This window comes from Montipora foliosa, chromosome 11, assembly GCF_036669935.1.
Source record: "Montipora foliosa isolate CH-2021 chromosome 11, ASM3666993v2, whole genome shotgun sequence".
Classification (NCBI taxonomy): Eukaryota; Metazoa; Cnidaria; class Anthozoa; order Scleractinia; family Acroporidae; genus Montipora; species Montipora foliosa.
The window spans coordinates 49,322,857-49,342,856 of record NC_090879.1 but is presented as its reverse complement, the minus strand read 5'-3'; the positions used below and the strand labels follow the sequence as shown (position 1 = coordinate 49,342,856).

Below are 20,000 nucleotides of genomic sequence, written 5' to 3'. Positions count from 1 at the left end.
AGGCCTGGTTTTAGGCGTCTGATACCGCACACCGCTGAGACCTCCTTTGAAAATTAAAACACCTTTTTTACGAAACAGAAAGGAACTAATCAAATAAGGCAGACAATAATACACATTTTGAGTGGTTATTTTCTCAGTTTTAATTAAAACTGAATTTTTGACAAACTTTCCAGTATTTACAAAAATTCGAGCGATTTCTCGCTGCGCAAAATTCACAAAATTAAGGGCCTAAAATCATTGACTGGTACCTCGCCTGGTGTATCGAGGCTTATTCCACGTGAAAGAGCATTATTTGTTCTTGCAAAATCCATTTTCAAAACCATGGGCTACTTAAAATACAATTTTTGAGATCGAAAAATACACGCAATAGTTTCGTGAAATTTGAGCTCTTTTGATAATGGCGTACCGATGTCGAAAGGTCACATAAACATAACGACAATATATTTTTGGAAGTTAGCGATTTAATATTATCTGCTATCACTCACAAACTAATGTTTAAAAGACTAATTTGCGTAATTTGCCATCTCTATTGAGGAAAAATTAGAGAATCTGGTCGTTTATTTTGATCTCGAGTTCTCAAGTGTACACGGGTCACGTAAAGTTTGTCAAAGGTTGAAGGTGAGGCACTCATTGTCAAATCAAATCAAAACATTTTCTAGACAGAAATTTGTCTCAAACACACACGGCAACTTGAAATGGATGGCTCCTCATACCTTTCAGCGGGCTTTCTGGATACTGAAGAAACCTGGACTTCGTAGCGAATTCAAAGTTTGGTCAAATGCAACTGATAACAGTCGATTGCGTTACAATTCACAAGGAGACCGCTGGTCAAAGAACTATAAGGCCGATCACGCTAAGGAATTTAAAGAAATATTTTGACTAAATATAAATTTGACACGAGCTGCTATTACTCTGAAAGACGTTACTGTTGTAATTATTTTTAATTTTTCAAAGAAAAGAAAACTAAGTCGGGCTCGGACGGTCGGAGAGAAACTGAACATTTCCTTATATGGTGACAAAACATAATCTCATTTGTTTCGGTATTTATTAGATTAAATACTCTGTCATTTTGAACTTCTTTTACTTTACCTTATTTGGATCATGATATCGAAAAATACCCGCGTCACTGAATTTAGTATGCTACAGAGGCGTCTGTTGCGCTGCGTTTGTTGTTTGTTGTTAAATTCGCATTGGACTTTCAACAAGAGAAATACCGTGATATCGTGTTTTCAGTAAATGTGTTGAAACTCGTCTCGGGAATGGCATTGTGTGAATATGCTACTCAAGTTGGCGGACAATGCGGAGCTAGCGCAGATAATCCAGGTAGCTCTCTATGTAGGGCAATCGCAAAATGTGACAAGGACATAAGAAGTCACCTGAGGTCTTTTGGCGCTGGTTTTGCGGATTCAACAGTAAAGACTGAGGCAGAACTTCTTCTTGCCAGGGCAGGTATGCATTAACACAGATCTTTGTAAATGTGAATTTGGTAGGCTTTTTACTCAAGCCAGAGTTAGACAGTGTAGTGTGTATATTAGGGGGTTGGGTGAGGGGGGGGGGGGGAGGGTGCTGGTGGTGGTTAATGATGTAACGAGATACCTAAAAGAAGTAATCATAACCCTAATTTGAAACACTGCAGGGTATAGCACATTTTTTTAACAAGCTTATTTCGGTGTAAACATACCGTAATAGCTCAACCACCTGAAAACTCCACGCCCAAGCCCCCTGGTCGGACCCTGGCCACGCCTACAGATTCTAATGCTTGGACTGAATATGAACGAAAACACTCTTTGAGTGGGCATCATGTATTATGAGCGTTTTTTTTCTTACATGTGTCACTGACTTCCATGGCGCGTTTGTACTACCTACGAAATCCACATTGCAAATAGAGCGTTAATATTCAAAAGATTCTGGTCGTAACCATGTCAGCAATTTGTTGTTTCTACGTCAACAACTTGCAAAGCGCTTTACAAATACCTTCCTTGAAAATTACTAAAATTGCTATGGGTAATTGTAATCTTTCTTTTAACGGCTAGTGCTGTTTTGGTTGCTTTTTGGCCGCTAAATTTGCCGTTTACATACAGGAAGACTTATATAAATTTTCAATCGCAAAATTATATTCTTTTCAAAATCTCACCCTCGAGTTTATTCTTGAAGTATGCTTAAAATTTCGCACATTTCAGCCTTGATATTCCTGTAAAATATATTCTTATTAAAAAAGGGTATTTTTAAGCTAACTAAGGATAATCGAACTGAGTTTGTCTAGATCTGACCGCTCCTTTTTTTTTTTAGGTATATTCGAAATCAGCGAAAGCCACCTTAACATCTCTATTTGTCGGGATGCATTTGGCATACGCTGGCGTTGCCGAAAGCGATTCTGTTCTGTTCCGCCAAGTTGGGCACCTCATCAGGCAACGCAAATGAAAGGAGATCGTAGTATAACATTTGCCCAGTCGAACCTTATCTACAAGATGACGTCAACTGTAGTTCCTATCAGATCTCGTAAGTACTCTAGTTTGAGTTTTAGTCAAAGTAATCTTGTAGTGAGATGACTGTTTCTTCTTACAGCTTGTACTGTGTAGAGCGATAAGAGGCAGTCTAAATTTCCGCTTGCTGCAGATTAAACACGAAAGCCATTAATTTTCAGTGCTGTAATGTATGAATATTATACTTGTTTTATTGTTTGCAGCAATATGCAAGCTTTGCCGTGTTTTGCTGAGTAGTCCAGATCTCACGCCCCGAACTCAAAAGACGGAGACTGTAGCCGATGAGCTACTAGTTAAAGAGCCATCGCCGCCAAACGAGTCCACCGAAAGTGAAACTGTAAGTCGAAGGAAAAAACCTAGATACGAGCGCATTATATTTAACAACTATTCGTTTTGCTTTCCGAGATAGCTTTTGCGTTTAGCTTTGAAAAAATGTGAAAATGCTATTGAAGATTGGGACACAACATTTAAATTGCTGGTAGCACAGACTACAGTAATATGATATTTACTCATTTGTCATCTTTATAACATTATAGGATAACGCGGATGAAAGTAGCAGTACAGATGTGCTGTGTCAGGCGATGGAAACTATCATGATCGCATCAAACGACACAAGTCTGTATGTCCCGTCTCAAACGGAAACGAGTGGCAGTGAACTTTCAAGTGATAGCAGAAGCAGCGGGAACCTCAGTCTTCGCCGAACGAAGCTTAACGAATTCTTGGCTATCAGCGGAAAATCTACCTTAAGACAACAGCGGAAACCTTGGGCTAACATGTTAGGTAGGACAAGGCATGTATACGTCACTAAAGCAAGAGACGCCGTCGTGGCAGCACTGGAAGTGATTATTCCAGATGACGCTGGTGGCCTGTGGGAAGCATTGAAAGAGTCTGGTGAAGTTGATAGTGCTTTGGGTGTATTGTCTGAACCGCACCCTGCTGATGACAAATATCTGAAGTCCCTTGCAGAGGCATACCAAAATGCATCCAGCTGGGACACACGACGACAAGTTCTCTCCGTCATGGCCGACCTTGTGCCATACAGTCTTATCCAGCGATACCTACCAGGTATCACGGAATATCGAGTGAAGACCGCACGAGAACACGGAAAAAAATACGGGCGTGGCTCGGCTGTACTCCTGTCCAAGAGCCCTCGTATGCGTGTTAACTATGCTCAACTGGACCACTTCCTAGAATTTATCACCAGTTCACACGTAGTAATAGACCTGCCTTTTGGCCAAAGACTACTTTCCCTGGCAGATGGAAGTCTTCTAGAAACGCCAAATCTCATAAGAACAATGATACCAGAGCGAATTGTGGCACAGTATACGCAATACTGTAAGGAAGTCAACTTTACGCCGTTCAGCAGATCAACCATGCTGCGTGTCTTGTCCTCTTGTGCTGCAACGGTACGAAAATCACTTCAGGGGCTCGATTACATAGCGGCAGACGGCGGAAAGGCTTTCGACGAACTGATTGAAATGGTACTAAAGCTGAGTAATGACGACAGGGTATGGGTAAGCCGCTTGCAGAAGGTGCTGAAGGAAGCTAAGCAGTACATCAAAGGCGATTATAAGGTATGGAGGAGGGCGATATTATAGCCTTATAATCCGTGTACAAACTTTCCGTAAAAATACTTCGTAAGTGTGTACTTATGTGTATGTATTTTGAGGAAGAATTTGAGCGATGTGATAGTCAGGCGTAGAAAAAGACCCGCAGTCATTACCATAATAGACCTGTACTGACATGACTTTAAACCTGCCTTGAACGCTATGAGCAGGGATTCCGCTATTCGTGCAGAGGGAGGGGGTATACAATGAAAAGCAACGGCCAAAATATTCAAAATCTAAGAAATGTAGGGTTTATTGAAAGTTAGCTTCTCAGCTAGTCAGTCAGTCAGTCAGTAAGGAGGTTATCTTTTTCTTTTAATCTTGTTTGTAGATATCGTTATGATAGGTTTATGGTTTCCAATAATCTTTGCATGATGCTATATATGAAGATGGCGTAATTTGTTATCAACATACACTGACATACCCTTTTGCTGCAGGTACATGTTTCAACTCATGCAACCACACCCGACCACTGTAGCAGTTACGCCCTAAGCGACCCCAAAGATCAAGCTTTTCGATCGGATTGTGGCCACAGCCATGAAGACAGGTGCCCCTCGTGTGAGGTGCTTAAGGGTGCTCTAAGGCAGATTGAAAATGTTGTAGCAGAGTCCCCACTACCGGAAGATGAACGGGATGACATGCAGTATACTTTCCGCCTTGCAGTGCAGGCCATAGAGTCTTGGAAAGCGCACCAACTTCGGTCTTTGCAACAAGACAAGGCAAGAATCACTGCTCTAGAAAGTCTAGATGAGTCATCGGTACTAATAACCCAGGACTGGGCTATGAAGTGGCTACCACAAAGATACCGGGAGACTCAAGCTGACTGGTTCGGCAAGAGGAGTATCTCGTGGCATGTCAGCGTAGTAGTTCGGAGGTTGGCCGGTCAACTGGAGCAGCAGACCTTTGTCCACATTTTAGAAGAGTGCAGCCAGGACGCCCATGCTGTTGTCCGAGTTCTCCAACACACACTGAGGTCACTGAAAGTTGAACATCCCGAGATAAAGTTTGCGGCACTTAGACAAGACAACGCTGGGTGCTACCACAGTGTGGCAATGCTATCAGCGTGCCGTCTTATGGGGACGGCAACTGGAATCCATGTCAAAAGGGTCGACTTCAGTGACCCTCAAGGAGGCAAAGGCCCTTGCGACAGGAAAGCCGCTACCATCAAGACTCACGTGCGACAATACATTAACGAAGGCCACGATGTGCTGACAGCGCACGACTTTAAATAAGCCATGCTGTCTCATGGAGGGATTAATGGGGTTCGTGTAACCTTAGTCACTGACTTCCTAGAGAAGCCACAACAGGAGATGACAGGCCGCTGGGAGGGAATCAGTAGCTTTAACAACTTCCTCTACCAGGAGGACTGTGTCACAGTTTGGAAAGCATACAACATCGGGAAGGGAAAAAGTATCCCATGGTTTCAATTACAAGGTAACCGCTACAACTGAACAAAAAACATCTATGGCAGCAGAATCCCCCTGTTAAATTGGGGACACCTACGATATTTCAAATATTAGCTAAAATACTAATGAGTCAATAGGGTCAAATTAAAAATGGCTGGCTTTGCCATTAACGATTCCCTATTTGCGATGTGTTCAGTACTGCACGATGAATTAATTCGTGCGACTTCTTTTCTGATACGACAAAACTTCAGCTTATACTCGCTTTTCAGCCATCCTTCTCCTTCCCCCTCCCCCAGATCTCAGTCATTTTTCATCCTAGGATGAAAGTCATTTTCTCAACGTAATTTTGATTGTTTGTTGGTTCTTCATGAATATTTTACTCAACTCTTAATTTAGATACTATTAATTTCATTTTCTTATGTACATGATTTAGTTTCAACGCATTTAGAGGAAGGATGGAAGGCTAAGGTGTCCAAGGGTGGGTTTGCGCCATGTTCTAGAGGAAAGCGCGAACCATCCAAGAAGCCTGAACACGTTGAAGGTGAAGAGGACACAGGTGACGGCGTGGACGAGGAGGCAGAAGAGGATGGCGAAGGGGCGGATGCTAGCTCGTTGTTGTCATGTCCTGTTGAGGGATGCATACGCACCTATCAGAAGTACCACAACCTGGAGCGCCATTTGCTCTTCGGGAAGTGCAAGCTCGTTTCAGAGAAGTATACCCTTTTAGATACCGCTAAATTGGCGTACGCTGAGAAAGTTCAAGAGGGTCTCACTACTCAGCCAACACTAGCTGCCCCAACCACCACTGAAGTCTCTTCAGAATCTCCCTTGGTGCAAGGCTGGGCTCTAAAAGGTGCGAAAAAGTCCACCCGTTTTAACCAGAATCAGCGTCAGTACCTCGATAACAAGTTCCAGATTGGACAGGAGAGTGGCCTTAAGGCCGACCCTGAGAAGGTGTCACGGGACATGCGCTATGCTAGAAGGGACAATGGTGAGCGTTGCTTTCACGTGGAAGAGTTCTTGACTGCACAGCAGATTCAAAGCTACTTTTCACGTACTGCTGCAAAATTGAAGCACGCAGCTACCACTCAGTCAGGGCATGACTCCATCGACAATAACGATTGCCAGGCGGCCCAAGAGCAGGAGGCTTACTCGTCTGTCCGCTTAGCTGTCCTTCGCCAATGCGAGCTGTTGCACCCCATTGTCTATGACACGCTGAACATATGTTCCTTGTACAGCAGCAACAAGCTGACCAAGCTCAGTGTCGCACAACTGAGGCTTATCTGCAGCTACTACAACATGAACATAGAGGAACAACAATCAAAGCGAAAAGCGCCATACATTACTTTTCTCTCGGATCTTGTAGGGTCCTGTTCTTGCACTAAGGTCTAAAGAGTGCTTGCGATGTTATCGGAATGTAAAATATCCTCTGATAATGTTAATTGTCCCATCTGTTATATTTTGTTTTCATACAAACTTATACTGATGTTCTTCCAACCGGAATTATTCCATCTCTTGTACCGTTTATTCCGTTCCTCTATAATTTATTAAGTGCGTTTTGTTCAAGTTATAAATAATCGAGAATGCCAGAGTTTTTTTTATTTGTATTCTACAACCGAAATCGTAATTTAGGGTCGGATATGAAGCGACAGAAAAACAATATCGCGCCCACAATCAAAGTTTCTGTCAGCGGTCTCTTGTAACAAAGATTGTAACGCATATATTTCTGCCGTTGACAGTGAATTCTGTAACGGTCGAGAATGCTGATCCAGCGACAGATTTTTCAAGCCTAATACAAGGTACGAAAGATGCTATTCTCATTTTAAGTGTTAGAAAGCCATGTCGGAATGACAAATGTTCCGCTTTGATTTCATTAAGACTGCCTTGACCTTGACACCCTTTTACCCGTTACAACTCGAGGTCTAAAAAAAAGCCAAACTTTCAAATTTTCCTTACAAGTTATACCAATCAAGCAGAATAGTCTTGTAAACATTAGTTTGTGAGTGATAGCAAATATTACTAAGCGCTGAGTTTCGAAAATATATTGTCGTTATGTTTATGTGACCTTTCGACATCGGTACGCCATTATCAAAAGAGCTCAAATTTCACGAAACTATTGCGTGTATTTTTCGATCTCAAAAATTGTATTTTAAGTAGCCCATGGTTTTGAAAATGGATTTTGAAAGAAAAAACAGTGCTCTTTCACGTGGAATAAGCCTCGATACACCAGGCGAGGTACCAGTCAATGATTTTAGGCCCTTAATTTTGTGAATTTTGCGCAGCGAGAAATCGCTCGAATTTTTGTAAATACTGGAAAGTTTGTCAAAAATTCAGTTTTAATTAAAACTGAGAAAATAACCACTCAAAATGTGTATTATTGTCTGCCTTATTTGATTAGTTCCTTTCTGTTTCGTAAAAAAGGTGTTTTAATTTTCAAAGGAGGTCTCAGCGGTGTGCGGTATCAGACGCCTAAAACCAGGCCTGAGAGCTGCGAAACCAGGTTTATCTCCGTACGTCCAAAATATTTATCGGATCGAGGTAAAATCTGTATTTCTAGCAATAGTTTACCAAGGGCTATCTTGAGAATTTTTTTCAGATTTTTCGTTTTTTCGCTATTGCATGGCCCGGTTGAAAATTAGTGACATTGACTCTTAATTAGCCAGTATCAAAAATACCATAATACTCTTTGTTTGTCTCTCCAAAACTTTGCATAAGGATTGTTTCCAGATTCTCTTGGGACTCCCGAGAGAAAACAAAAACAATGTTTATGCAAAATTTTGCAGGGACAAACAAAGAGTATTATGGTACTTTTGATACTGGCTAGTTTGCCAGCTGATGCAGGTTCTGTGTTCATTCGTTTTCCAAGCAAACGTCGATTCTACATGACAAGGAGCATTTCCTTCCTAGCGAGGAGCGAAACCTGCGTTGCAAGCGTTTCCGTAGAGGAACATGCAAGATTTTGCGATGTTTTGGGCACGCGAAAAATGGGTCAAAATTCCCCTTGGCTTGTTTCGTCTTGCCCCATTTTCCGCGTCGCTAAAACATCGGAAAACTTGCATGTTCCCTTAGGGAAAAGCTTGCTATGCAAGCTATCTGTCACTGTGCAATGCATCCGATCTCATCTACGATACCGTTCCTTTATTACGTTCCATTATTATTACATATCAGACTCTGAGAAATACAGGAGAGCCGCCAAAGCCGGAGGCTTATATTGCATCTGGTCAGTAAACATAATATGAAGAATTTGCATGAATAAAAGAAGTATTTAACCAAAATTAATACAATACTAACAAAAAAGAAATAAACTAAAAATAAAAAAAACCTGGTTAAGATACGAGACAGAGGGGCAGCTTGTAAATCGATTGTTTCTTTGATGGGAGAATGAAAGGAATGACTTTAAAATGCAGTTTCTTCCACTTTCACAGTTTTGTTGTATTTAGCAATGTTTGCGGATGAAAATCGGAAGCATTGTTGGCACAGAGGTGGGAGCAATCGGCCACTCGCCTTTCACCGAAGTTTCTCGTGATGGATTCCCAGACTGGACCGACTCGTCATACATCGGTTAAGTTTGTAGTTTCTCTTCTATGGTCCAAGAGGTTTTTCTGCGGGTACTCTGTTTTTTCTCATTGCATCGAACACTAACATTTGATTAGTTGTCTCCCCAATTAGTAGAGCGGCGGATCTAAAACACAGGTCACATTCCACAGGTCACTTGTTGCAGGTCATTGTTTTACCTTTTGGAAAGTAACCAACTCTCAATTTGGCTAACCCTAGGCTTAAGGTTGGTTTTTAGGGTCAGTCCACAGCTACTATAACGGCTCTTGGGATTCGTTTGGAAAACAATGGACACATAGAACGATACAAAAGAAACAATGGACCCTAAGGCCTGTTTCAAACGTCGAACTTTAAATGTGCCGTATCTAATGTAAATGAGCGAAAACGATAGATTTTTTCTCATTCGCATTAGATTCGGCACATGTAAAGTTCGACGTTTGAAACGGGCCTTACTCTAAAAACAATAGAGCTGCGTCCTAAAGGGATCCAATGAAATAAGAGGTAAAGAGCTGCGCCCTATCTCGGTTTTTAGGCCTAGGGTTAGCCAAATCGACGGTCTTAGGTTATTTTCAGAAAGGTAAAAGAATGACCTGCAACGAGTGTCCTGTGGAATGTCTCCTGTGTTCTAGACCCGCCATTAGTTCGGCAGAGCTTAGCAACAAAACCTGGCATGTGGTATCTACTAGCCTACGGGCTGACGTCTCCTATTTCCTTTCTTTCACGCGTGCAACAACGGGAATAGGAGACGTCTGCTCGCTGGCTAGGTATCTGGTCGCTTGCCAAACGTATAGGTTCACGAAAGTTGATTTCAAGTATTACTTGGATAATCCCTATATTGACTGGACGTGTTGATAATGTTGCCTGCCTTTTAAAGATGTGGATCATTGCAAATTGATGAGGGGCGCAAGAGATAACGAAAAGAGTTTATTGCAGGTAGAAGATACATGGATAGATGAAGAGATGAATGAATATGTTCCCACGGGCGTGTCATCACTTTCACGCATAATTTCTTCGTTTTGTTTTCCCATTTCAGGCCACTTGATATTCCCAAGAAAATTTTCGTTGTTTTTCATAAGTTATGCAAGAGCATAAGACGACATTTGGAAGAAAATGTTCCCTAGCGTGACATCACGTGGTCTGAAATGGGAAAACAAAACGTACAAGCTAAAGAGGTCTATTGCGGTTTGCTGTGTCATCAGAACATTAACAATATGCAGAATAACCTTGAAGAGTCTAAGATCTTCGTCAATCAGCTGAAGGTGCAAGTGATCGAAAATTGACTCATCCAATCCTAATAGTCAATTTAGAATATTCGGAAACTGAGTTTTAACGACATTTTATCTGATAAATGTGAGTCACGTTTTTCATGTCACAATTGAAAGATTCTAATATGTTCATTAGTAGTATTTTACCGTTTTAACTTGTATATTTTTTAGTTAATCAGATTTTATATATTTCAATTGTATGTTACTGGCAGGTGTCCCCAGCTAGTTTACTATTGTAAACTACAATCTTGGACATATTAAATGGAAAATCGACACCACCCCTCCCACTAAGAAAAAAAAAATTGGCGCGTTATGGCCTTCGCGCGGCTTCACCTTTGACATAAAAGGAAGGGGGCATTTCTGTGCCATTTTATTCTGTCCAAGATTGTAGATACATTTGACACATGACTTAAGTTGTTATGTTATTTAACAATTAGACCCGTAGCCCGCTATGTTTTAGTATCACCCAACTAGTCGGACAGAAAAGGCAATAATAAAGTTAGCAAACGCAAGTTGAAGAAATATTTATTTGGGAATAAAACGAAAGAAAGCGTTACGCTTTTCGCTAATCGAGGACTATTACTAATAGTCCTCTAGTAGCGTAGCCAATTAAAATGCAGGATTTGCATTAGACTCAAAAACTGAAGATAGTACGCGAGACAATCAAAGGACCCTGACACGATGTAACTTCCTTTTATTTATTTCTTTTCTTATACCAGAAACGCCACTGTGAACAAATACCGACGACGTTTTTACAAAAAATACTGCAGAGAGAACAGACACCACTTCACAGGCTCTCACATACTCAACAAATACTCTTGAAATTAAGGACCTTTGCGAAATGAAGTACACATTCCACCGCGTCACATTTATAGAGTCATTCGCCCTGATAACGGTTGCGGAAACGTAGCAATGGCTAACAGCCGAACGGGTTTCCCACTTCACGCGTCATAACAACCGAGATCACTTCATTGTGAAAGAGAGAGTACCCTCACTGTATTTTGAGCACGCAGCCCTTAGTTCATAAATTTATCCTTTTACTTTTTTGGACTTCCTCTTTTTTTATTTTACAAAACACAGGCACTCACCGTTCAGTAGTTACTAAATTTCTTTCTTTACAATGTTGATAGCAAGTTTCACTATAGCGCGTCACGTGACTACCGGGATAGACGCGCTCTGATTGGTCAAATGGAGATTGCGCAACATCTTGCCATAATGACACCGCTGAACTAAATAAACCCATACAATTATACAGAATAAGTATCTATCTACCTTAACGAGCATCAAACACAAAGATACACTTAATTTACCAGACTGAGCGAAATCAGTGTAGTTTCCTTTGCTCAAACGCATGAGCCAAAAGAGCACAGTTTTTTTAAATGAGTGGAAATCAAACGTTTGACCATTTCAGAATTTCTTTGGGTGAAAATCAAACTCCTCCAAACTTGTTTTGCTCCACTCTACCGACTCTTGCTGTTTTCCTTTGAACTTGATTTCTTTCCAGAATAAGTCTGCTGGTACCCATAAGTTGGGGTCTGGGTTTGATCCTGATGCTGTTGGTAGTAGCCATACTGTGGATATTGTTGGTAACCCTGTTCTGTTGGAGTCTGTTGTTGGGTGGGCGTTTGTTGCGACCGCTGTTTATTTTGTCGCTGTATATGCTGAGCAGCGGCCGCTCCCCATTGCGCAGGAGTAAGCTGCGTCGGGGTTTTCTTTTGCGAGTCTTGTCGTTGCCTAGCAACCGCGGCGAGCGCTGAGTAAACCTTAGGGTCAGTTAATCCCCGAGGGAAATGCTGTTGCAGCTGTGGTACAAGTCGTGCTGGGTCAACATCTGTGTTAATAGACGGAGTGCCCCCGGGAGTGTAGGGCGTGTTACTCTCTGACATCGCTACTGGCATACGTTGGCGAGGAGTCCCTGTAAAATATAAAATACAGCAACAAACTCAAAACTGCTGCAAAACAGAAGTTACCAATGCCTTTGATCGAAACAAGAAGTCATTTTTTGGTTATAACTAACGGTAAATTACGTTTACAATTTTACATGTTCCCCACATACGATTTCTGTGGAATTCATTTAAACTGAGACCAGATGAAAGATGGAAGATGGTTGGAGAGTAAGGATGAATATAATACTGCTTTTATGAAGTTTTGTTAACTTTTGCTGTTTAAGCCAATCAGAAGTAAGTACAGACAATAGAAAAGTTATCACCTTTTTGCATACCAATTGAATTCCAACATGTTCGTTGCCGTTGTTGCTATCGTTCTTATCTGGACCGTTTCTTAACTTCTTCGTTTGTCAGCTCGACAAAACGGCTTGCGGAAATTTTGAAAAAAACGCTTAGGTGATTATCGCGTAATAATCACCTCAAGTGCAACCAATCAGCGCAGAGAATTTTGAATAATCACCTATATACCGGTAATTATACTAATCCCATGTAATCCACCTCAGGTCGACGAATAATGAGAATGATTTAGAAATCTTAGCAAGATACGCGGTTCACCAGATTTGAGATTCACTCACCAGGTATCGGGTCTCTGAAATGCTCCTTAAACCACTTAAACAGGCCATTCAACGTGGCATGAACTCTGCCTCGGTAACGGAATCCGTCTGGGGTTACACTGATATACTCCACTCGGGGCTTAACACGTGGGAGATACCCCAGGAAGAACTTCCCAGGAAATTCCTTGGTTGTGCTCAACAAGTAAGGAATTCTTTGAGGGGCTTTTCGTTTCTCTGCTTGAAGGACTTCCTCCAGTTTAGTCTTGTTTCCGTCCACTGCCCGATAGTTCTTGTGGTTTTGAATTTCTCGGGCGAACGAAGCCATTGGTTGGACATGACGCGCAATGATTTCATCAAGATCTTCGAATTCCTATAATTCAGAGGCAACGGATTTAGAAAGTCTTTTTGACGACATGTAATGTTCCGGGTTGGGAGTTTCGGGTTCATCTTAGTGAATCAGTTATCTCTTACAATCTCTGTTCGCTGTGAATATGCAACGACTATCATTTGTCTAATTACCAGATTACAATTACATCTTGAAGATTAGGCCGGATGCATACTCCTTTGAAGGGGTATTAATACAGGTTTCCTGCCCAGCTTCGTTAAAAATTAAGCAATCTTTGAAAATTAATTTACTTTTAAACATGACAAAATGAAAAAAGAACAGGCCATCAAAGATACATTTACAAACCCAGTCGACAGAAATTAACCGTTTGCACCAGGATTCTTCGTTAAATGCTTTCTTAATAATAATAATAATAATAATAATAATAATAATAATAATAATAATAATAATAATGATGATGATGATGATGATGATGATGATGATGATGATGATGTGTGGGAACAAACTACGTACGCGATATCTTTGAAAACGGAGACCAAAATGGTGCAGTACATACGGCTCATCCCTATTACGTGTTTAAGATCCTCAATAGTTTTTTTTATAGCCATAGAAGTAACTTCTGGAAGTGTTCGTCTCTATTTTGCTATGGCTCCTGATCGCCACCTTGGATTATCACTCATGTTTGGTTTAACTCCAACAAAAGAAGAGAGACTCCTTTTATTGTGCGTCTTTGTGTTCAAAAATCTTTCGAAGCAAACCTACCATACAACTGAGAACACTCAACGACATACCGACACACCTAACCCACACGAGCTTGCACATGCTCCCCCACCCCCCCCCCCCCCTCCAATAAAACTTACAAAACGTTAAGACGAAAGTCACAATTTCTACACAAACATCTTTTAACGGTCGTTGTAAAGTTTGCGTGGTAACGAACCAAATCAGAAGCAGAAGACTGGAAGTGTGTAACTTGAAACTCTTTTCCTTGGAACAAAGCTGGGGATTTTAGGACACCATTTTTATGCCTAAATATGGACAAAAATAAGTTCGAAGCTGCACGCGCACGAAAATACACGGGCTAAGTTACATCCAAATAAGGAAAGTTTTGATCTCAAAAACCCCAACTCTGAACCAGCGTTAAACGCTCCAAAGTAATGAGCTTCTGACCAAACAGAATGGAACCGGATAGCACAAGTAGATAAATACAAGTTGCAGTGTTTCCAACCTCACTGTCGATCCATAGTGAGCGCCCAAGACTAAAAGCGTTTTCTTTGCCCTCCTCGCGAACATCCACGTGTTGGTAAACACCTTCATCAACCTTCCACGTGACAGTCAGGTGATCAGCACCCTGCAAAAAAAGCAACATAGTCCATGAGCTGAACTCACGAGTTTTGCCATGTGGTTTACTCGATGTCCGATGAGACCAAACGAGGATAACAGCCTCATCGATTTGCACAATTCTCAATACAAAACCAAGCCTTCCTCCTTACCTTGCTGCTTGGTCTGACAACACACTCTCCTTGGTCCATTTCCGCCAACATCCTCTCAGCCTCTTTGAATGAAATGTTCTTAAACGCTGGGTGGACGATGACGCGCTTCACGTATTCTGAAAAAAACGTTATAAGAAATAATAAGTCGGTGTCACTTTTCTTCTTTGCATCTAGGACATGAATTAAACGAAGTGAGACCACAAAGCACTGGCCAAAATTATACTTGCGAGAGATAATCCCTGCGAGCGACTTACTGTATATTTAACTGGGGAAGAATCATCCGATGATTCCATTACTGGATGTTTAAACGAACCAAGGGGTCATAATTTGTCTCTTAGCCTATTTCTTGGACGTACTGAAATCTAAATCAACGAAAAACGACATCTGTTCTTCATTCGTCAATGTACCAGATTCATACCAGAGAAGAATCGTATCTGTGGAACGGATAACTTACCATGGTACAAATTCTCCCATTGAAAAAGATGTATCTTTTCGATGGCTACTAGAGGATACTCGAGAAAAACCCGAATGCTCATTTGCTGGAGTCGGACGCTGCATCACTGATCTCTGAGACACCTGTCAGTGCGATCTTAGGCCATTAAACTAGGTTCAGGTGACAATGTCCGGTTTCACTTCTACGCCTAAAATTGTCGAAATGGTGTATTCTCGCAATTAAAACGAACTAAGGAGATAGTGGCAAACCGAGGTACAAAACAAGACACCCGGACACCCGGTGTACTTCTTTTAGATTCAGTCGAATGGTGTAGTGGGTTCTTCCATGTCATCTTCAAAAAAAAATTACCATAGGCTGTGAGAAAGCTGTCGGATTCTCCAATTTCGGTCGAATCCGAAAGATTAATAAACGCTAACTACTCACTTGGTCTGTTTGCTTTCTTTTTTGCCGCTTCCTCTTCTTTTTTGTCATTATCTGCTGCATCTTGATCGTAATACTTGTCCTTCAGAGGACTGCAACAAAAAATTACTTAGTTCGTAATTTAACTCAACCCTTAACTAACAGGAGTGATCGGTATGTAAATTCTCCTCACAATCTCAATGAAATGCCAGTCAGACAGGTATTGAGAATAAAGAACATTATCAGCTTAAGAGTTGTGATCTGGATATAACACCAAATTCTCATGACCCAACAAAGAAATCCACGGTACTACGTTAGGAGAATACGGACCGTTTCGATTGTGGGAATGAAAGGGTTCAAAAGCAGGGCGCGTTAACACAGTGCCGTCACATTGAAGGACCAGATCAACCTTGTCCCCAAGGCTTTCCGCTCGTCCATCTGTCGGCAGGGAAAACCCCTGGGAACGAGTGTTACGACAGTTTTGATTCCGCGATCAACGTCATCAACGAGAGCACTGTGTACTGTGACAAGTTCTACAACATTTTTCTCTTGTTTCATATCCCATGAATGGTTCAGCAAATAAATTACCTAATTTATGTATTTATGACAAGCAAGATCTCTTTTTGAGTAGCAGCGAGCGAGATAGGTGCCCCCCTGGGATAACATCTCGAAAGACTACTGTTCAATTTGCAGATTAAATAACAAACAAGACGCTCTTTAACGCCTTTTTATCCTCTTCAAATAATTCTTGCGATGGCATTAAATTAATGAAACCCAAAAGACAATGATCCAGTATGTTTATTCTTGGCGATTTTACCGCACCGAAACTAGTTACGGCCAACCTGTATTTTCCTTCCTTGTCAAGAAGGTCGGATGATCGGCACGTCAGGTCAAGCTGTAGTCGTTCCATATTGATACGTGTCACGCGGCAGTGCAACGTCATCCCCACCTGTAAAATTGAAATTACATAATGATTGGAAAAATCATTAATAATTCATGAGTAGGAGCTGACAGAAGTACTCGCGTCACTGCTGTTCAACCAACCGGGCCGGGCTGGATGTTTACGGTTCCAGCCTCGTTAATTTGTTAGATTGTCAAGACAAATCGAGACCATAAGTAAAAGAAAGTGCTACGCACCTTGACTCTTTCATGTGGACTGCTGATACGCTTGTCGCTAATCATCTTGGTTGGAATAAATCCCGACAATCCATTCTCCATTCTTGTGCGCACACCCACTGCCTGACCTGCGCAGCTTCCGTTATCAAGATGTGTCCACACCTATACACATACAAAGAATCGGGGGTGGAAGTGGAATAATTGGATCTCAGTCATTCATTATTCCGTCCATTTTTTTCAGAGTAATTCATTATTCATTTATTGAATTTTGCTTCGATATTCACTTTTCGGTATTTGTTATTCTTTAACGAAAGCGTAAAATTCTTTATTCCGAAGGTTCGAGCACTAATTCATATTCATGTTATTCATTGTTATGCGTGTCGTCACCCCCCAGAACGTAGTAGCTAAAATTTGATTGGTTAAACTGCGGGAAAGGAATGTTGCTTTTGAGTAAGCAGGCATTTGTGGGGAGGAAGTGAAATACGCCTCCTCTAAAAACGACTGCGTTGGAGGCTAATCTTACCTCGCTTAAATCTGGGTAGTTGTCTTGCAGACAGAAAGGACACTGCCATTGTCCGGTCTCATCATTTCTGACCGGTTGCGCTTGATCTATCATGTCACGCGGCGGCTTTCTGTTGGCAAATCCAGTAACACCACACACCACCATTTTGCCAACGTACAGTGATTCATTCGTCTCGCCAGTCAGGAGTCTAAATCGTTCCTCCACCGTCAGTGCTCGGAACGGCAAGCGCCGCTCACGGTATTGACCGAAAAGCTCATCACGGATGTCGTACAGTGTAATTCGCTTATTGCCATAGCCCTGTCGTTCGAGCTCTTCAGCAAACGCATCTAAATCCAGATCTCTTAATCTGTCAGGAGTTTCAAGAATTTCCTCTAAAGCTGACGACGGGTTGGACTCCATTGTTGCCTAAGAAGTGACGGCATACTAAACTCAGATCATATTTTCCAATGTGTTTGTTTTATACCAAATATTATCAATAATAAAAGCCTAGGCTTCATGCAAAACTTAACGCGCGGTTCCGGAAAGGATAACTTTTCAGGGCCGGTTTTTTAAGCGAAGTCCAACTTGGACCGCGATTTTATCAACCATTTTCCCTCCAGGCCCAAGTTGTTTAAGAGCCGTACAACTTTATCCGGTGGATAGGTCCGCACCTCTCGAAGCAGAGGAGAGAGCCAACAAACTCAACCCAAACCATACTAGCGTAACAGGCAGCCAAAATGTATATGTCACATATACATTTTGTCTTGAAATGCGGTTTTATTCAGCACTGCTGAACCCTGTTTAAATGCCCATTCAAGTTTAGACCATTGAATTTGGTGAAATATCTTGGTTAAAACAAGTAAAAAAACGCAGTCCACTGTTTCAAATTCTTCGGTATATTCCGGAGTATATTTGGCCTTTCGCCGTAGAGACTTGAAGAAACGACAACGTGAACGCCGATGAAGACGTAGCTTCATTATGTCAGGTTGTCCGTTCTCAGGAATTTCATTACCATTACAACTCGTTCACATTTTACAATATGGGCAAATTATCTCACGACAGTTTGATACGAACAAGCAACGATAGAAAGTGAAACACTAACTGTTATCTGCTCACGTCGCAGTCAAAACCTTATAGTGGTTGCACTATAAGGATCAGTCGCACGCATTCAAACCAGTTTGAATTTGTGCGACGTATTGCAGCGACAAAATTAGCGAAAGCAGCGTTGTCGCACCGTGTGTGAACCAATGAACGAGCGTCATATGGTCCGCCATTTTGAATTAGAAAACTAGTTCACATCCCCCTTCATACGAGATCACTGCGTGTGCACCGAACAGGCGTCGTGTCGCAGCGACTTGTTTTGCAAGTAGTACACACAGAGCGATTTGTCGCAGAGACCTGTCGCTGCGACTAGTCGCCTAGTGTGTCTCGGCCTTAAAGGGCGGAGCACCAAACTGGGAACACACGCGAGATTAAAAAACTCGTTCAACCCAATGCACCAAATATGAGTAGCTTGTGTAGCTTGCGCGGGACTAAAGGGCGCGAGCGAGCCATGGAGGCGGAGAATGTCCCGAGGGATTGTCACCGGCAAAGAGGCCGACACTCTCGCAAGTGTTTCAACCCTGCCAGTGGCTCAGCCGACATTCTCGCGGACAACTCTCGCCAATATTACAACTCTCAACAATCCTAGCGGACACCCTTGCACGTGTTTGAATCCCGCCAGCAACAAGTACATTGAAAGGCAAGTTTACATTGAGGAGGAAGTCTTTTCCTAACTTCTCCACTTTAATACGGTTGGAAAGGACAACGTGGTGACCATTTTTGCTTCAGCCAGGCCCAAACTTAAAAAAGGCCGCAAAGACGATTGTGGTCCCCTCCTCGGCTTACACCTATTTAAACCTGGTTTTACTCTGCCCAACGTTGATCAACGACACCAAAAATATCCCAACCAACACAAAACGGTTGACCGACAAATTCGTTACCTCGTCGTATTCTAGTGCGTCAACGGCCATTTTCTTCGCCCACTCGTAAGTCTCTGGATGCACTCTGGAACCATCAAGCACCTCAATGTAATTGGTGGTCGAGTCACTGATGGCTGATGTGTCAATCTTAATAAACCCTGCGCAGTTAAGAAACACCTGAGGACCCAGACCACACACGGTGACCAGCTGAGAGCGGTTTTCAAGCCTGGTGCACTGCTGGCGAAGGCTCTGAAACAAAGATGTGTCCGGAAATTTGATGAAAGTCGATTGTGATAAGCACTGCGAAGCGTTCCATCATTCTCCGCGACTTCAACATTACACCTGTTGCGATGTACGAGAGCTAAACGTCGCAAAGTCTCCCCAATCTCTGCTCCTCAAGTGAACAAACGGTTAAAAAAATCTAAGCCTAACATTTATCCAATCGCTTATGTTGTTGTTGGAAACAGGTAGCTAATGGGACATTTTGGCCGTCATAAAAAATGAGCATGCATTTTATTACGGGATGTCTCACTCTGGATAAAAATCGTGTGAAAACAACAGCTTTGGAGAAACTATGGCTAGGATAATTCACTTCAATATTTAGCGGTCAGTGTAAATTGCCTGACTTCTTTCTCTCGGCTTTCTCTAGCGAGTGGCTAATCTTTGAACCTGAGCTCCTTTTAGATTTGTAATAACTGAAAATGCAATAAACTACACGTTACCTTTTTCAAACCTAAGTACATTGTGGAAAGCAGCTGCTAAAAACGCTTTCGTATGGTCAATTATACGACCAAGGTTTCTGTTATCGATTTCCTTTCTGAGAAATTCAAAGGTACTTCGTTCACAGATTACTGTACCTTTAGTAGAGACGAAGCTTTCCTCGGTCCCAGGCCACACACAAACTGAAGCAGCGCAA

The 20,000-nt window shown here is 41.9% G+C and overlaps 1 protein-coding gene and 1 pseudogene across 1 annotated transcript in view; one reads left to right on the top strand and one right to left on the bottom strand.

Moving 5' to 3' along the window:
- The first annotated feature begins 3,505 nt into the window (after positions 1-3,505).
- Positions 3,506-6,888, top strand: LOC137977323 (uncharacterized; annotated as a pseudogene).
- A 4,106-nt stretch (positions 6,889-10,994) lies between these two features.
- The window catches only part of LOC137974861 (transcription elongation factor SPT6-like), a 39,351-nt gene continuing 30,345 nt past the window's right edge, over positions 10,995-20,000 (bottom strand). The window contains exons 21-30 of the mRNA XM_068821855.1: positions 19,942-20,000; positions 19,106-19,333; positions 17,145-17,549; positions 16,643-16,783; positions 16,348-16,454; positions 15,530-15,618; positions 14,653-14,768; positions 14,388-14,510; positions 12,838-13,186; positions 10,995-12,231 (exon numbers count right to left, since the gene is read on the bottom strand). The exon at positions 19,942-20,000 is cut by the window's right edge and continues 109 nt beyond it. Coding sequence (XP_068677956.1) covers positions 11,777-12,231; positions 12,838-13,186; positions 14,388-14,510; positions 14,653-14,768; positions 15,530-15,618; positions 16,348-16,454; positions 16,643-16,783; positions 17,145-17,549; positions 19,106-19,333; positions 19,942-20,000 — 2,072 coding nt within the window. The 3' untranslated portion in view covers positions 10,995-11,776. The remainder of the gene's footprint in view (positions 12,232-12,837; positions 13,187-14,387; positions 14,511-14,652; positions 14,769-15,529; positions 15,619-16,347; positions 16,455-16,642; positions 16,784-17,144; positions 17,550-19,105; positions 19,334-19,941) is intronic.